An 18,613-nucleotide genomic window follows, 5' to 3' on the forward strand; every position below is an offset into this window, starting at 1 on the left:
CCTCTTGTATGAGTTAAAACCCTGAAAACAGAGAATATTTAGGGGGTATTTGTCTAAACTTATAAGCAGGTCAAACTAGCTTATAAGTTATAAAATTAAGTTTACCTGTTTGTTTATAACTTTTTTGAGTTTATAAGTTGAGCTTATAAGCTAAAAAAAACAAGTTAGGGGGGAGGTACTTTTTTTTTTTTTTTTTTTTGCTTATAAGCACTCTGCTTATAAGTTAGTTTGACAAAGTATATTACCACATTATCCTTGTTTAATTTTAAAATTTCATAGCATATCCTTGTTTAATGTAGTACCATTTTTAGTTATTTTATAATAAAATGTACTTATAAGTCACATTTACCAAACACGTCAACTACTTATCAGTCACTTATAAATACTTTAGCCAAACACGTAATTGCTTAAAATTTTAAATGCTTATAAGCTCAAATTAGCTTATAAGCACTTATTGCTTATAAGCTAATTTTCATAAGTTGAGACAAACACTCCCTTAATGGTTTTGAGAGTTTAGATATGGATTGGAAAATATTAACAAACAAATTCCATCATTGTTTCTCTATACATAAAATTTGAGATAATGCATTTAAAAGCAAATCGGTAAGACAACAACCTCTTCTCATAAACTTTTCTTTCACAAGTTTGACATTACAGCTCATAATAATTAGTCACAATTTATTAGGTGATTTAGATGAGACTCATTACAAATTGATCAATTGCGAATTGTCATATTATAGCTATAAGAAAAAGTTTATTAAAAGAAATTGTGGGTATAGTATTAGTACATGAATGACATACAATAAATGAAGATTAAAATCCATAAATAAAAGAAAATTCAGAACATGTACCAACCACATTACAGTTAGGTGTCTAAGTAATGTCAAGACAAGAAAGAAGGAAGAAGAATAAATAAATAAATAACTGCTTAATATAAGAATAATACTACACATAATCATTCTCATACAATATTATGTAATAAGATATAACTAGATAAAAATTTAATTTTAATTTTAAATTTATAAATTATATCTTGTGACATAATATTATATAAAAAAATACTTAATATAAGAATAATACTACACATAATCATTTTCATACAATATTATGTGATAAGATATAATTGGATAAAAATTTAATTTTAATTTTAAATTTGTAAATAATACCTTATGACATAATATTATATAAAAAATGTTATATAAAAATAATGTATTCGTATTATTCCCTTAATATAATCGCTACTTACTCACTGAATACGTATACATATACAGACACAAACTCAAATGTTTAGTAATGCGTAACGTCTCATCCTCGTCACGCTCTATCCACGGTTCCACCAACTCCTCTTTCCATTTTCTATTTTATTAAAATAAATTAAAAAAAAAAGCTCTTATTGCCCATTTTACAAAGGAGAAAAAAAATGAAACCGAGAAAAATTCATATATACAAAAGAAAGAGGTTGAAAATTGATGGATTTATTATGTCATAAATCTTGTCCTTATCAAAAACAGAAATAGGCGTATGATACACGCGCTGTAGGAGAGAAGTGTAAATGGTTGGGGGTGACACAAGTGTTTGGCTGATTGAGTTAACTGTGTTATTTTCAACTTCACTCACTTCTTTGTTCTTTCCTTCTTCCCTCCCCAAGAAACTAATGGAAAGAGAACCATTAATAAAACTATCAATAATTCCTCTAAAATACGCACATCCCTTTCTGCTATTCCCTCTACCTGCTACATTTTGGCGCATTTTAGCTTAACCCCACAAACCCTAGCTCTTCATCTTCTTCTTCCTTTCACCTTTTATGCTTAATCCCGCCCTTTTCTTAACTGGCTATCATTAACTTCTCTTTTACTCGCTTCAGTACTCCTTTTCTCTTATATAAACATTTCTTTTTTTCTTTTTTGTTTTTTCTAGTTGAGGTTGCAGAGAGAGTTGAGTTTTATCATAATAATGTTATTTTGAGGTTCAGATCTGGAGAGATTAAGGGTTGTTTCAAACAATGTCTCTTCTTTTCTTGGATTCTTTTTGACCTTTTTTAAACTACAATAAAACCCTTTTACTGCTTTACTTCAATTCATTCTTCAAGGGAGTTTTTGTAGAGAGAGAGAGAGAGAGAGAAAGATCAAGTGGAAATGTTGGCGATTGGGAGTCCTTGCAGTGTCCGTACCACCTCTAGTTGTAATGCTTTACTCAGAGAGCTTCAGGTCTTTTCTTCTTCTTACTCTTCTAGTTGATGGGTTTTGCAGAAAGTTGAAGTTTTTTTGTTGTGTTAAAAGACAAAAAGCATATTATGATAATGGGATTACTCTACCTATGAAATGAAATTAGCCTCTCTTTTTTACCTCAATTTTGTGTAAGGACAACAGTTTTGTGCTTTTTGGTTCCGGTTTTACCAAAAAGCATTCAACCTATCCTCAACAGCTTCTTTCATGATTAATCTGCTTGCTGGAAGTTATGGAAATTGAATGCTTTTTGGTTTTGGTTTTGTCATTTTTTCTTTTTCTTTCAAGTTGGTCTGTTGAATTTTCTTTAAGTTTTGACGAATTTATGCTGAAATCCAAATTTTGCAGGGAGGTAGTTTTTGGTTGGTGATTCATGCCTGGTTCTTCTTTAAACGATTCAATTGTTTTTAACACCAAATTGATGTCTGAAACTATTGTTTTTTTTCCTTGGCGGGCCTCAAGTAAGATTTAGATATAATGGTGGTTAGTGTTGTCTGAGTTGGTTCTTTTCAAATTTAGTTACTTATCTGACAATTTATATTCTTAAGTGAATTTTGAGGTTTATTTTTTGATATATGTACTTAAACTATATAAATACTTTGATGTTTATTAAAATATGTTTTTTTTTTCTCTGGATTTGGATGAGTAGTGGTCTATTGCTCTGTTTCTATTCATTTGGTTGCTTTCTTGTGATAGAAAATTAATTCTGTTGTTTTCACATTTAATTTTGAGCTTATCTATTGTAAAAGAGAACAAATAACAGTCAAATTTGAATGCTTTTAACTGGTTTTATTGTTGTAATGGAAACAGCAAATATGGAGTGACATCGGCGAGAGTGAAGCGGAAAAAGACCGCATGCTGATGGAGTTGGAGAGGGAGTGCTTAGAAGTTTACCGAAGAAAGGTCGAGGAAGCTGCCAATGCCAAGGCACGTCTTCATCAGACTGTTGCAGCGAAGGAAGCTGAGCTTGCAACACTCATGGCTTCTCTTGGGGAACTTAATACTCACTCAACGGTAAGCTCAATTTCACGGCTTTGAAACATCAGAGGAACATATTTCTTTTGTTACCATTAGGATTCAGTCCTGAGTTGCAATCCTTCCTGTATCCAACATTTTTGGGTTTTTCTTGATTTTGAATGTAGAAGCTCATGTACATTAACTGGAATGACTAAATTTGTGAAGTTTTGTGCCTGAGTAACCAAGTCATCGTATGTGTATATCATATCAATATCACTGCATGCGGATCATTGAAGAAAACTTGAAAACTTACCAAGCGGGATGACTGGTGGATGCAAAACAGGTTTACCTGCCTGTGGCTGACATCAAGGCGAGGGGCTGTTTGAGGTCTGGAGTACTGATATGGATTGTCAATAAATGAAGTAAATGATTGAATGTGTAGTCCCTAAAAAGTTTTCTACTATATGCTGAAAAATGTGGAAGGCTCTTTTGCTTCAATATCATTTTGAATGCTTTTTACTTCCTGCATATGGTTCTTTTTGAATGCTCTTGAATAAATTTTTGTACAGAAAAATAGAATTTGTGATTTCAGCTATTGTGTGGAAATTAATGGAGAAAGTTCTATCCACCTTTCCTCAATCTCCGATTTTAGGTTATTTGAATGCTAACTCTGGCTCCCAGGTCCATTTGTTTTTGTTATTTTTCTTGTTTCCTCTTGGTATGCTGCAAATTTTTACAAATTGGGTAGTACTTTTGGGGTGTTACTACCATTGACTGTTGAAGATCAAGCATTTTAAATCATATGGTATGACTTACTCACTTGATCCTAATCATAAAAATTCGCAGATTCAGACAGAGAAGAGGTCAACATCATTAAAAGAAAAACTTGCTTCTGTTACACCTCTGGTAGATGATCTTAGAATAAAGAAAGAAGAACGTATGAAGCAATTTTCGGATATAAAGGCACAAATTGAAAGGATTAGTGGGGAGATTTCTGGGTATGACCATTTGAACAGTTCTCTGATCAATTTATCTCTGGAAGAAGAAGACTTGTCTGTAAGAAGGCTTACTGACTACCAAACACATCTTCGCACTCTTCAAAAGGAAAAGGTATGCATATTATGCTAGGAGCTAACACTTGAAGTTTTTATTTGGATGCTTATATTCACATAAGGATCAGAACTTATTACATATTTTGATTTTTGTTTATTTTTCTATATCATTGGTGACTTGAATATATCAAATTTGATGATGCTGAGAAGATATGATACATGTAATGGCACTAAAGCAGTCAAACTAAAACTTTGAAATTAAGGAACAAATACATTAGAATTTATGTTGACTTTGAGCCTTAATGGAAGGGTTAATTTGGTGTAGACATGCTTGTTCATAAAAATAATAATAATAATAATAATAATAATAATAATCTGGCAGTAAACGCAATTGAAGCTAAGGTGGTCCGCTTCATTGCATTCGCTGAATTTTTTATGCTAGCTCTTGTGTGTCATAGATTCGTAAAATGACCGATGATTTGTTCTTTTGTCTAAATGAATATTCAATAAGATGTCCTCACGTCTTAGTGCTTTGGATTGATGTGAATTAACTTTATATTGTCTGTATATTGTGGCATTTATGGGTGTAATACTTGCCTTTTGCAGTCTGACCGGCTGAATAAGGTGTTGGAATATGTGAATGAGGTGCATTCTCTCTGTGGTATGCTTGGGTTGGATTTTGGCCAGACAGTGAGCGATGTGCATCCAAGCTTGCATGGTACTGGCATGGGGCATTCCACAAATATCTGCAATAGCACATTGGAAGGCTTAGAGCAGGCCATTGTCAAATTAAAAGCCGAAAGAAAGTTCCGAATACAGAAGGTAATGAAGGTATTCCTGTAGTTCTATATTTTTTGTGCCTTTGCTATTTGAAGTAAAACTGTACTGTGAAATGCAGCTGAAAAGTATTTTGGCATCACTCTTTGATCTTTGGAACTTGATGGACTCGCCAAAAGAAGAGAAGAACAGCTTTTCAAAGATTACATCTGTTCTTAGATTATCAGAATCTGAAGTTACAGAATCGGGTATTCTATCAACTGAGATTATCGAAGAGGTTTGGAAACGCTCTCTAGTTAATTTTTGTTTAGTTGTGGAAAAGTAGATCTTCAAGTTTCACTCCTCTCTCTCAGGCTTCTGCAGAAGTGGATAGGCTTACTAAATTGAAAGCAACTCGAATGAAAGAACTGGTTATGAAAAAGAGGTCAGAATTGGAGGAAATATGCAGAATGACTCACATTGAACCTGATACCAGCACAGCTGCTGAGAAATCCAGTGCTTTGATAGATTCTGGTATGAATATCTCTTTTTCCTCAAATGAAGCTAGTTAATTAGATCATTGTATTTTCTTTTAGTCACTAAGAATATGCTTTGTAATTTGTATATATGAACCTTCATGTGTTTGTTCAGGTCTAGTGGATCCTTCTGAACTTCTGGCCAACATTGAAGCACAGATCAGCAAAGTTAAAGATGAAGCACTAAGCCGAAAAGATATAATGGATAGGATAGACCGATGGCTTTCAGCATGTGAAGAGGAAAAATGGCTGGAAGAATATAATCAAGTAATCTGCAATATTTTGTGCTTGATAGCTATCAACATATGATGATAGGATTAGGACTCAAGATTAGGACTTTTTGTCAGTTACTTCCCCTTCTTCCATTCTCTCTCACATAGTTTTTTGTCTCCTGCATCTTGTGATCTATTATTAGAATAGCTCAAAAGTTATTCAAATTAGCAGCACATTGATTATTGGCAATCCATCCATTGCTGCAAAACATCTATCCGTGTTCTTATTTTGACAAAATTTCCATTTAATTCCAGGATGATAACAGATATAATGCCGGGAGAGGTGCGCACATTAATCTGAAACGTGCAGAGCGAGCTCGAGTAACTGTGACCAAAATTCCAGGTATTGCTTTATTTAATGCTGATATCCATATTTGAACTGAACAACATTTTGTTTCTAACAAGGTTGAGTTTCCAGCAATTGTTGACAATCTGATAAACAGAACACTAGCCTGGGAAGAAGAGAAAAAGATTTACTTTCTTTATGATGGAGTAAGTTACTCTTTCACAGCTTTAGTTATTTTGGACTTCTTTATTCTCTTGTACATTCCCTCTTAACTTTTAGATTGACAATATTTTCAGGTAAGGTTAGTGTCAATACTTGATGATTACAAGCTGGCAAGACAACAGAGGGAAGAAGAGAAGAGAAGATTCAGGGTAATTTACCTTATGCTGTTGTATGAAGGTGTTTGGGATCTCCATGCAATTTTCTCACAAAATGGCCTTTGGCATTCATAACTTATGATTGGTTTTTATTTGTATTGATATCTTATCAACTTTTGATTGGAAGAGAAGTTCCTTCCAAAATTGTGAAATTGCTTTTTCCAAATGGTTCCAAATTGAGTGTTTCCAATGAATTTTTGGATAATATATGACAAGTTTTTATCACACTTCCACAGGACCAAAAGAAGCTCCAAGATCTCCTCATGACAGAGAAGGAAGCCATCTATGGGTCTAAACCTAGTCCTAGAAAAACTAGCAGCTTTAGGAAGCCAAATGGATATCGTGCAAATGGAAATGGATCAATGACTCCCACACCTCGTCGCATCTCTATTGGCAGCGGAACTCCTGAGCTCCTCACTCCTCGATCATACTCAGGGCGTCAAAATGGACATTTCAAGGAAGTGCGAAGGCTGTCAACTGCTCCACTGAACTTTGTGGCCATATCAAAAGAAGATACAATGTCAACATACACATCTGTTTGTGGTTCTGAGCTAGGCTCTCCACATGGTTGAATCCAGATTCCTGGAAATGGTATGTTTTGTGTACTTATTATTACCTCAGAGTGATTCAATAACGTGCACATGGATAGATCTCATTTTTTTTACTGCTTTCAACAGGACCTTTAAGTTCTTGTCTCATTTAGTTAAATCGTGGTGATATTTGATTATTGTTGCAGGAACACAGTCGACCATTAAAATTCAACAACTGTACACTCAATTAGATCAGTGGGAGCTTGTGAATACGGAAAGGATTTTACACTGTGTATGATTGTGAATTGTAGAAGTACTTGGAGAGAAGGGGTAACTGACATTTGAAGACATGCATTTAGATGTAATTTGGTTTGAGGATAAGAGCAAATAGATAATAGTTTGGAACTACTGCTGTTGCTGCTTGAGAGTTGAAATAGAAGTGCTATAGTAGTGCTGACCTTGTATTCTACTATTGATTTTGATTGTGTTTTTGCATGCCCCATGTAAATAAATCTTATATTCCAGAGTGATTGCTTCATTTGATGTAGTAGGAAGTTTGGAAATGTATTTGTAGGGTTCTGATGCTGTGCTGTATCACACAAATAAAATGGATGTCTGCCATTCTTGGTATTTATTTTTTCATTAGAATTGCACTATCTTCTTCAATTGTTGGTCACACTGTATTCTTATCGTCTGTGATTTGTGGTATGAAAATGAGGGTTCATGATATTTGTAACATATTGCGATTTTGTAACATTACTGGTTCTGATGGGAAATTACGGGGGTACAATCCGTAAAAGTCTTGTGGTTACGGTAACATTACTGGTGCTGATGGGAAATTACTGTGGGTACAAGTCTTGCGATTAAGGTACGTGACTGGGATTGAACCATAGTAATATCCTATACTATATTTTATGGATGGAAATGGGTGCAGAGTTTGGGGTAGCAGTAATGTAAATGAGAATCCATCTCTTCACGTGATTTTGGATCTTAATTCTTCAGTGTAATAGCTGTTATATCTGACACTGCCCTCGTTTCTTATTTCTTAATTTGGGTGAACTTAAAAGTTGACTTTTTTATGGTTACCCACTATTACATTACATGGGTTACAGTATAAGTTACCTCCCCACAATTGATAATTCTCTCTCAATAAATTAAAAGTGAATAATGTTTTCCACACAATTCTATATTATTATTGAAGTTGAAAAACTAGACAATGGTGGTCCACATTAATTATTCATAGTCTTATACCTAGACAAAATCAAATAATTTCATCATGGTAACAAATGAAAAATCTACCTTACCCTGTCTATCCTTCTCTATAAAAATTGTAATTAGCTTATCAGATTCTCAATTCAAGATTCCAAGAATTTTTCTTTAAAGGAAATAAAAAACAATTAAAGAAAAATAAAATAGAATTTCCTACTTTGTACTAAAAGATGGATGTCATAACATTTGGTGTCATAATCGGCATAATCGTTCTCTTTTTATGCATTGTTTGTTATATCACCATTGAAGGCACCTGTAAGCGCCGTTCTTAGCAAACCCCTTCCAAACACGCCCTTATAAACCCCTTTTACATTCTCCGTTATTTCAGTTCCTTACACACTTGAAAAATAAACTACCAATGTCGTCTTTCACGACCCAGATCTTCATTTTCTCAATTTCGGCTCTAATCTTACTCTCTGGGTTATGTTTCGATCTGGGTTTTGCCACTGGAACGACGCCGTCTCAGGACCACCACCACTGTGACCATTCACATGACCACCACCACCACCACCATCATGACCACGATCATGGTGGGCTTCAGCATACGGAGAAGAAAATGTTGCTGCCGGAGGAGTTGGCTGAGGAGGAAGATATGAGATTGTACGGATTTGGGCCGTACCATCATGAACGTGATCATGATCATCATGTTGGTGTTTCGCAGCACGTGGGTTTAGGTGAAATGAGTTAAATTCATTATGGTTGCAATTTTGTGGAGTAAAAATGTGTTTTTTTGATTGTTTTGTTAATATGTTTTTGGTTAATAGGGCTGTGGTTTAAAGCATTGGGTTGTTCACTTTTGGTGAGCTTGGCGTCGTTGATTTGCTTGATATTCTTGCCAGTAATCTTTAGTAAGTAATTGTTAATACTTGTTTGGTGAACTTATTTTTTACTTTAGTTTAGAAATGGGTTTTTGATTGTTATGAAAAATATAATCTTTTGTGTTGTTATAGTACAGGGGAAGCCATCCAAAGCGGTTGTTGATTCATTGGCTTTGTTTGGGGTTAGTATCTTTATGCTTATTTATTTGATTCTGATTTGAGTGTATTCTTTTTATCTGGATGAGTTCATGGATATGCACCATTTGTTCTTTTGGTGTTTTAAGTGGTTTTATTGAGTTTGAATGAATTGCTTGTTTACAGGCTGGAGCTATGTTAGGGGATGCTTTTCTTCACCAATTGCCTCATGCTTTTGGTATGGTTTAGAACAGAGTATTTTTTTACTACTCTTATAACATTCCTCCTCAGTCACAACTTTTAACTTGTGAGACAGTTTATATAACTTGCATTGGTTAAATTAAGCTATCATTGCCACGCAGAAGGTGCTGTTTTTCAGTACTTGTTTATGTCAGTAACAGGGTGATTTGATGATTTCATGTTTGGCTTTATTTTATATAGGTTTTTGTTTCCTTTATTTTCATTACTTTGGTATATATGTCCAATTATGTTCTACAAATTCCTTACTGCTAATAAAGGAGGTATCTATTCTTGTTTACTTTGTGTTTTAGAAACCACCCTCATGTTCTGAACTTTGTAGGATAGTCGCTATTTGCATTTTTGTATCACTTTTTATGTGCTAGTGGTCAATTCATGTTGTCCGTTGTGTCATAAAAAAAAGCTTATGTTTTGCAGGTGGTGAGCATTCCCACTCACATGATCACCATGAGGACCATGCACATCAGCATTTTCATTCGCATTCTTTGAAAGATCTGTCTGTGGGAATATCTGTTCTAGGTGAGTAGTAAAGTGCTTATGCATTTCTCATTCACATCTACTATATGCCTTATTGTTTGCAGAATCACACAAATATTCCCACACGCGTTCTTATTTGTGCCTCACAAGTGCATGAATTAACACTTATCAAGAAATTTATATATATGGGAAACATTTTGTGTTGGGATTGGGAACTGGTTTGAATTGTTTTCTCATCAAATAACTTGCAAAATCAATAAGCTGATGCTGTGCTTGTGTTGCATATGAGTTCCAAGGATGTAAATCTGTGCTCATGCCTCTGCACATCTGCACCTTATTCAACCCTGATCAATGATTTAATTGCCATTAAAAAATAAAGTCTGCTTGAATTGCGTCTGGTAACAGATTTTATATATGCTTGACATTATATTCTTAGGCTCATGCTGTACCTTAAAGTAATGTATAGATATCTGCAACACTCAACTGGGCTATCTTGCTCAACTCCTCAATCAAACTTGCATTCAAGAATTAAACTAGTTTTGTCGACTTTCTTGCTGATTACTGTTTTATGCTAAATGATTTCTTTTTCATGAGAAACTGCTCTTAGGAAGGGCTTGATTTTCCCATAGGACTGGCTAATGAAACTCCTCAATCTAACTTCCATATAAGAATTTAAATATTTTTGCTGATTTCTGTCCTGTTCCCGCCTTCTATCTCTTATTGCTTTGCTGCTGAAACATGATTTTAATACCTTTGAGCCAGTAGTAAGCAATTGCGGAACCTATCTCTTAAAATACTCTGTTCTGTAGCTGTTGCTATCTAACTTCATTAAATTTGTATGGCATTCCTGTTATATTAGTTTGTTGATTATTCCTTCAATTACATATTTTCTCCTTTGTTGATTTCATTGACCATCTACTTAATTTAGTATATCAGGGGGCTTTGCAGATTGTGTCGTAGACACTGAATTCTTATTATGTTATATTTGATTGTTGCAGCGGAATTGTACTCTTTTCTTGTGGAGAAATTGGTGAGATATGTTGATGAGAACTCTGGAGAAGCTGAGTCGTGGGGTCATGGTCACCACCACCACCATCATAATAGTAAAAAATTGAAGGATGATGATGATGTTCATGGAAAGAAGCAATCACAATCTTCCTGTGGAACTGAAGAAAAAGTTTCAGATCAGGTGTCTGAAGACTCTTTGACTAGAGATAGTGTTACTCAGCAGGGATCTCTTTGGAGGGTAAGCTGAGGAATTACCATATTGTGATTATTTTCTGCAAACTCATGAAGTTTGAGATGTGACCTGATGTAGCATGTGTTTGGTATGGTTCTGGTGATGGTTAAAGGAGCTTTCTCAGAGTGAGAAGCTCTTTTTCAATTTCATAGTTGTTTGGACGCACTTTTTTTTATTTTTTTTTTTTTATCTGAAAGATGCATTTACTTTTAATTAGAGTGTCTCATTAACTTGTAATGAGGTTTTTAAATGCACAAAACTCCCGTTGACAAGACTTTTCTTATATACAGGCAAGCAACGAACTGTTTTTTGCTGACAGCTCAACTTGTAAAATGCTTTGCTACTAAAACCCCTACTTTAAATAAATTTTGTAAATGAAGTATGATTCTCTGTCTGCTGGCCATTTCAGCATTAATTTTGAACCCAAAGTAAGGTTTAGGCAAGATTAGGAATAAAAATGTTTCTGGAAAAGAACAAAAAACCATTTGGATGTACAATTAGAAATGCTATGTTTTAAGCCTAGAGCTGGGTAGCAGAGTTAGGAGCACATACCATGTATGAGTGTGTTGGGTAAAAAACTTTGAGGAAAAGGGTTTAGCCTAGCCATCAGCACAAACATTTTGGACAGAACATCTATACGGGTACATGTTTTTGGAAGTGTGCTTTGGTTGTAAAATGTGGATGCTAGAACTTGGACGGTGGCATATATATGGAATTTTAATTTAAATGAAAGTGTTGGAATGAACATTGAACATTATCAGGTGCTTGCATTGTGCAGAGAAAGACTTCCTCTAGTGCTAGGGATGATAAATCAGATGTTGATGCGATGGATGGCTTGTCTGATGATCCTAAATCCTTGGAAAAGAAAGAACCTGCTCGATCATCAAATCTTGTGTTTGGTTATCTCAATCTCTTTTCTGATGGTGTTGTAAGTATGTGTTCCTGACCATTTGCACTTGAGCTTTCATGTACATCTGTTTGAAGAAATTTCATACTTGATATGAACGATTCCATTTTCCTAATATGTTTGACTGCAATGAAATTGTTCAAATTTTTAATGTTGCAGCACAATTTTACTGATGGGATGGCATTAGGAAGTGCTTTCCTGCTTTATGGATCTGTTGGTGGGTGGTCTAGAACTCTATTTTTGCTTGCCCATGAGCTTCCTCAAGAGGTTTGAGTTCACTTCCTTTTTCATTTGATAGGGAAAGATATTTTGCCTTTTTAAAGACTTTTATCTTAGAATTATGATATTGAAATTGGTATCGTGTCTATAAAGTGAATATGATAAACTTAGATATCATTTCTATGTAGCAAATATTATATTTCTTCAGTCATATTATGTATTTTTTTTTCCATGCATTAAGAACAGATCCTGAATTTGAATTTTGCTCCACGAATGCAGAGATACGATTTTCATTTTTGAAGTTGTAATGACACTGATTCTCTTTATAATGAGTGTACAATTTATCATCTTTTCAGTATTAATCCCTTAGATTCATCGTAAGTCATGATGAAAGGAAGGAAACATGAAAAAGGACAGAGCGAATAGATGGTTTAAAATATACCAACATGAATGGGACTCATCAGACAATGACACAGTCACAATTTTGTGGTTGAATATGTATGATATTGCATATTTTTTTGGTTGAATACCTTTAGATGGTAGATCTTGTTAGTTGTTACTCATATTTGTTGGCTTTTTACACTAATGACTTCTGAGTTATCGTTTCTTTGCTAATAATGCATGTAGTCAAGCTAAGATTCATGTTTTTCCTCATGTTTTATACATAATTTTTCGTTGTAGTTTTGGACAACTACATCTAGAGTTCAATGTTATAGGTATTTACAAATATGAAGGATGCAGAAATTATACGAATCACTTTGCGGACGTTTTCATTAAAGAAATTTCCAAGTTGTTCTGGTGTTTATCCTCCCCAGATTCTAGTTCTAACTAAAATTGATTTGTTAGCCACTTGTGACATTTAATAAAAGACAATTGAACCAAAATTGGTAGGTACTGAAGTGCCATGACCTGTTGTAGGCTGTCGAGTTCAGTTTACACTAGGTGCCTGCATCTGAAAGAGTTCATTCTGCGCGCCAGCTTACCCATCGAGCTTGCATTGTTCTTGATATTATTTCATGAGTAATCTCACTTTAATTGCTTAGTGGGTGGCTGCTAGGTAGTGCATCTAGGTTTCTCTGCCATAGTCATTATCAATAGGAAGGATGAAGTTACAGGAATCATTTTGCTGGATTTCAAATATTGAAATTGACCAGTTGGATCATCATTTCACTATTTCATGTGATAAAAAGGCAGAGTTAAAATTTACAGTCATTTCACATTTTTTCTTCCGTTTATTTTTTGCAGTTAATTCTCATCTGTTCAATTTTGCTGAACTTTAAAAGAATTTGGGGATGGAACAGTGAAGTTGATTATATTTCTTTGTCATACTATGAAACAGAATATCTTTTATTTGTGCTTTGTATGTTTATACCAGGATGTTATATAAAAAATAGATACATTCCCACATTGCAATGGTGGTGGAGGAAATTTTGACTTCATTTACTGTAAAAAACTACTAGCTCTCCAGTCTCATATGACTTAGACTTTGCTGTCGTCATAACAAAAAGTTTTAGGGAGCCTATTACAAACTTGTACCTATAAATTGTATTGATGTTTGCTGGTTTCCACTAATTTAATTTTTCTGGTTCTCTTAAGATTTTTTTCCAAATATTTTAAACATTTTGTATTTGTATTTGTATTTGTTTTTTTCCCTTTCCCTTTTATACTCCCTGTAGTGAGGTTGCCCTCCTTTCTAGAGTATTTAATGTCATTTTTCTTCTCCAAAGAAAAGAAAAAAGAAGCAAACAAATGTATAATAGTTTTTCAGAATGTAAGATAAAATCATACTGTTACTCTAAGCTAATGAATTTCCGGTTCTCAAAAATTATACTAGTGGGTTTTTTGCCTTTTTAAAATTATTTTTGTACTTGGTAGACTAACGGCATGGGTCCTTAATAGGTTGGCGATTTTGGTATTCTGGTGAGATCAGGTTTCAGCGTATCCAAAGCCCTCTTCTTCAACTTTCTCTCTGCACTTGTGGCTTTAGCAGGAACTGCAATTGTGAGTGTTGTTTCTCAATTGCTGGGACAATTGTTTTCAATAATTGGCTTGAGCCATGAAACTGAAATAATAGTCATTGCTTTCTCTGTAGGCTTTGCTCTTGGGACAAGATCCTGGACAGTCATCTTTGATTGAGGTAAAAGAGTTCCGTAAACAATGTATAGATTAATTTCGTTTTAGAGGCTACAACCTAATATTAACTTTATTTATTTGTTTCTTCTTAAAGGGATTTACAGCAGGTGGATTCATCTACATTGCTGTCGCTGGAGTGCTTGCAGAAATGAATAACTATGGAAACTCAGCATTGAAAAGTACTGCAGTCCAATTAACCTCACTGATATTGGGCATGAGTGTCGCCCTTTGTATTTCGCTTGTTGAATGAATAAAACATTTGGAAATCTATACGATATCCCAAATTAACCACACAGGTACATGATTTATTTTGATAGTGTTCATTCCATCAATTTATACGTCATTAGTAACTTCTGCATTTTACAAATTGTAACAGGAAAGAAAATGGTGATGGCAGGTAATCATAGATGTAATGAGAGTTATACAAAAGTATTTTGAGGTTTAGGTACTTGGTTACTATTGTGAATTGTAAGGGAAACTTGTTCTTTCTCTAAATTTGTGGTGATTGTTAAGAATACTAGTTTCTATCAGATTCTTATAGAGAAGTAACAAAAAAATCTCTATGTAACACTTGAAAAATTGATGACTTATCTTTTTTTTTTTTTTTTTAATCATATGAGCCGTTGGATGGGCATATTTTTCAGGTGTGTGTCAGGGAAAGGCTAAATGTCATTACTTTTAAGCAACCAATGGCTGACATGGGTGGTTTGGTAAGTTAGCAGTAGTCTCCTTCTANTGAATTGTAAGGGAAACTTGTTCTTTCTCTAAATTTGTGGTGATTGTTAAGAATACTAGTTTCTATCAGATTCTTATAGAGAAGTAACAAAAAAATCTCTATGTAACACTTGAAAAATTGATGACTTATCTTTTTTTTTTTTTTTTTAATCATATGAGCCGTTGGATGGGCATATTTTTCAGGTGTGTGTCAGGGAAAGGCTAAATGTCATTACTTTTAAGCAACCAATGGCTGACATGGGTGGTTTGGTAAGTTAGCAGTAGTCTCCTTCTAATATCAAAATCTAAATCAAGTAATGATTTGGTTTGACTTTGTTTTTGTCTTTTGATAATGTGAGGATGCTTTTTCTGGGAGACTACGATTCTATTAAGAATTTTGCGTATGTTGTGATGGTAAGGACAAGCCTCAAATATTGTCTATAAACATTAGAATTGGGTTGAAAAGTGTCTCAATTGGGAAGGGGTTCAGTCAAAAGTCTTGAGTCATTCCAAGAATATTATATAGTGGTTGGCACCCTTTTCGATATTCTGTCGTCAACATTCAAAACTCATCATTACTTCACAAATGGGGCATATTGAATATCAAGTTTACAACGGAACATCACTTGTAATAGTCACAATTTCAACCTAAATGGTATGAAATTAAATTACAGGTTAAATAATTCTCCAATAAAAGTCACGACGACAGTGTTAATTGGATTGAAAATGTAATGTCGTAAAGAATAAAACAAGTAATTGCACCCTCTAGCAGTTGATGTTTTTAGCAAATAGAATTTGGAGTTCTGCCCATAACACAAGATTCTGATTCATGGATCCTCAAACTTTCCTTGGCATATAATTATAATCAAGTAAATTGGACAAAAATATCATACAGAACAAGTGTTTCAAAATGATATTACAACTATAAAGAAGTCCTGGCTACATTTTGGTCGTGTAAATTTTCTCAAGTACGGACAGAAAGATTTTTACTTCTGGAACGTCCGGATTGCATTTTGTTGATCGTATAGACTAAGACTCAAACTTGTCAAACTCTTGAAGCATTTCAAAGATGGTGATTTTCTGGGTTTGAAGTGGAGGAACAGGAGGCATTCTCATGAGAGGATTTATTACATTATCCTCGTGTGTCAAAGTGTGATGCCTCTTTCGCACTGCTCGAACAGGACGACCCTCTATTGCTACTTCATTTCCTTCTTTGTTCATTTCTGCTGGTGCTTCTGCTCTCTTTCCCAATCCCTCACCTATTCTCTCCTCTTGCATTCTTGATTCCTTTTCAAACACACCATCAATTTTACAACTTGTATAAAGACATATCAGAATGTTGAAGATAAAGAGCGTCTCTTGTAAATATTTCATGTTACTCTTTTCTACTTTGGCATCTCATTCCCCCATGAAAAGTAATTTCTTGACTGAAAAAAGCCCTTTTTTTTTTTTTTTTTTTTTTTTTTTGCAATAACCATAACTAGACTTGGAATTTATTCTTATTATGGTATATAGAAATTCATAAATATTTAGTTTAATTATAAGCACCATTTGTTTAATAAGCAGATAAACCATAAAAATAACACCTATATTCTCCAAATACCAACTGAAATTTTCCCAACTTTTGCATGAAATCTTTTCTATACTGGATAATATACAAAGAAGATTGATGGATACTTAAATGACATAATACTGATTAACAAAGAAGATTCCTTTTCTGAATGAACATATTACCAGGGTTCCTGACATTCATTGTGAAGCTATCTTTTTATTAAGGCACTTAATGGAAGCTTCTCAGGAGGTTCAAAAGAGATTAGACAATCAAAGTCCACATTACATTTTTTCTCGAATTATTAAAGTTTGATAGCATATCTATAATCTCTTATAAGAAGAAATCCCCTTAACTAATGGATGCAAATAGATAAGGAAAGAAACTTACATTGATAACAGAAGAATTTGCATTGGACACTTTACAGCCGATCTTCATCCTGTGGCTCCATTGGTTGTTCAACCGGCCAGAATTCGAGTTCGAATTCGACCCCATATCCATAACACTCGTGGCTCTTTGCTCATCGACTAACACAACTTGTTTTTGTTTATATCCTATCATAAATAATGAGAAAGAAACAAGAACGTGAAGAAACTTATTAACTGGCTCAAAGTCAAGATAATATAAGATATAAACAGTTGGGAAAACCAAAGTATAGAGCAGGGCACTCAATTACCCAAATTGCGAACAAAAAAATTGTACTTACAAAATCATCCCCACATGAGAAACCCATATAGAAAACGTTAGCTCATGCCAGAAGAACAGAAAATCTTACTTTGTTTGTGAGTCTGAGAAAGAGAGAAGAGAGAGAGAGAGGGAAAAAAAGATGGGAAAAGGAGAGAAAGAGAGCATGAAAAGAGGAGTAGAGGGATAGAGAGGTGGCGATGTGGGATCACCTGTACAGTGAAAGACGAATAAAGATTCCCACCATTTTCTTTTTCTTACTACTTTAATTTTAACCTTTTCTTTCTTTATTGGGTGTGGTTTTTGTCTGTCTCTCTGTACTATCTCGTGAATCAATGTGAGAGCTTTTCTTCACTTTCTTGCTTTTAAAAACGTGGCTGTGGCTCTGTTTGTTTTTGGTTGAAAATCAAACAATCTTCCACTTTCTTGCTTTCTTGGTTTTGCAAAGATGGAAATTGCAGATGAGACATGCATGAGCTGTTTGTTTGGTTAATTGGAATCAAAGATAGAATAGAAAATTGAGGTGGCTGAGCCGAGGCTCAATATTAAAGAGATAGCGGAAAGCCACCAAGACACTTGCCTCCTGCTACACACTTTCTATTATCTTCATATACATTAAATTATTTCATTATATGCTTTTATTATATAATATATATTATATATATATATATATAATATACAACATTCATCATGCAAAAATGTTATTTATTAAATATATATTTTTTTAATTTCAACTTTATATTAAAGTGATTTAATTGAGTTTTCCTACTATATAAATCACGCCGTTACCAATTTATATAGCATACTATATACTGAAATATAATATCAGTTAAGAAAGGGGAATACCATAGATTATCCTTCTCATTGTGGAAATTTCTGTTATAAGGGTGATTTTCCCATTTGTGTCAAATAATATCTTAAAATTTTGGAAATGTAACCTAGGTGAGTAGTTTGATGATGAGAGGCGCAATTGGTTTCAGTTTGCTAGAGATTCCGGGTTCGAGTTCCCATTAACACACCCAAGTATTGCCTGACGATTGTGGTGATAGGTTTCGACTTGGAGAGTTTGGCTTGTAAGTGGACTCGTAATGGGCCCTATATACCTAGGTTAAAAAAAAAAAAAAAAAAAAAAAAAAAAAAAACATTTTGAAAATGTACGATGATCACCATTAACCCTAATATTTTTTTGAGAGTTAGTTGTAGATTAGATGAATGCTGA

At 34.0% G+C, this 18,613-nt stretch overlaps 3 protein-coding genes across 4 annotated transcripts; 2 read left to right on the plus strand and 1 right to left on the minus strand.

Moving 5' to 3' along the window:
* Window positions 1–1,614: 1,614 nt before the first annotated feature.
* Window positions 1,615–7,633, plus strand: LOC116118303 (65-kDa microtubule-associated protein 6). The gene is made up of 12 exons (XM_031404287.1): window positions 1,615–2,207; window positions 3,036–3,239; window positions 4,029–4,292; window positions 4,841–5,056; window positions 5,133–5,288; window positions 5,365–5,524; window positions 5,642–5,793; window positions 6,054–6,141; window positions 6,217–6,290; window positions 6,381–6,455; window positions 6,698–7,052; window positions 7,198–7,633. The coding sequence occupies exons 1-11, from the start codon at window positions 2,136–2,138 to the stop codon at window positions 7,031–7,033; spliced, it is 1,797 nt and encodes a 598-aa protein (XP_031260147.1). The 5' UTR covers window positions 1,615–2,135; the 3' UTR covers window positions 7,034–7,052; window positions 7,198–7,633.
* Window positions 7,634–8,276: 643 nt separating this feature from the next.
* Window positions 8,277–15,090, plus strand: LOC116118352 (IAA-alanine resistance protein 1). Of its 2 annotated transcripts, XM_031404339.1 has the most exons (12): window positions 8,277–8,934; window positions 9,025–9,108; window positions 9,211–9,260; window positions 9,400–9,451; window positions 9,889–9,990; window positions 10,947–11,194; window positions 11,967–12,116; window positions 12,255–12,362; window positions 14,214–14,315; window positions 14,407–14,451; window positions 14,542–14,743; window positions 14,824–15,090. In XM_031404339.1, exons 1-11 carry the CDS (start codon window positions 8,619–8,621, stop codon window positions 14,695–14,697), a joined length of 1,413 nt encoding a protein of 470 aa, XP_031260199.1. In that variant the 5' UTR covers window positions 8,277–8,618; the 3' UTR covers window positions 14,698–14,743; window positions 14,824–15,090. The 2 variants fall into 2 exon arrangements, with proteins under 2 accessions (XP_031260199.1, XP_031260197.1); XM_031404337.1 differs by lacking the exon at window positions 10,947–11,194 and having other exon boundaries at window positions 8,278–8,934; window positions 11,950–12,116.
* Window positions 15,091–16,080: 990 nt separating this feature from the next.
* On the minus strand, window positions 16,081–17,405 carry LOC116118373. Its single transcript, XM_031404361.1, has 2 exons — window positions 17,101–17,405; window positions 16,081–16,448 (listed from the first exon to the last, which is right to left on the minus strand). The coding sequence occupies exons 1-2, from the start codon at window positions 17,269–17,271 to the stop codon at window positions 16,191–16,193; spliced, it is 429 nt and encodes a 142-aa protein (XP_031260221.1). The 5' UTR covers window positions 17,272–17,405; the 3' UTR covers window positions 16,081–16,190.
* Between the last annotated feature and the right edge of the window lie 1,208 nt (window positions 17,406–18,613).

The sequence above is a fragment of the Pistacia vera genome, unplaced genomic scaffold (genome assembly GCF_008641045.1).
Source record: "Pistacia vera cultivar Batoury unplaced genomic scaffold, PisVer_v2 Contig840, whole genome shotgun sequence".
Classification (NCBI taxonomy): Eukaryota; Viridiplantae; Streptophyta; class Magnoliopsida; order Sapindales; family Anacardiaceae; genus Pistacia; species Pistacia vera.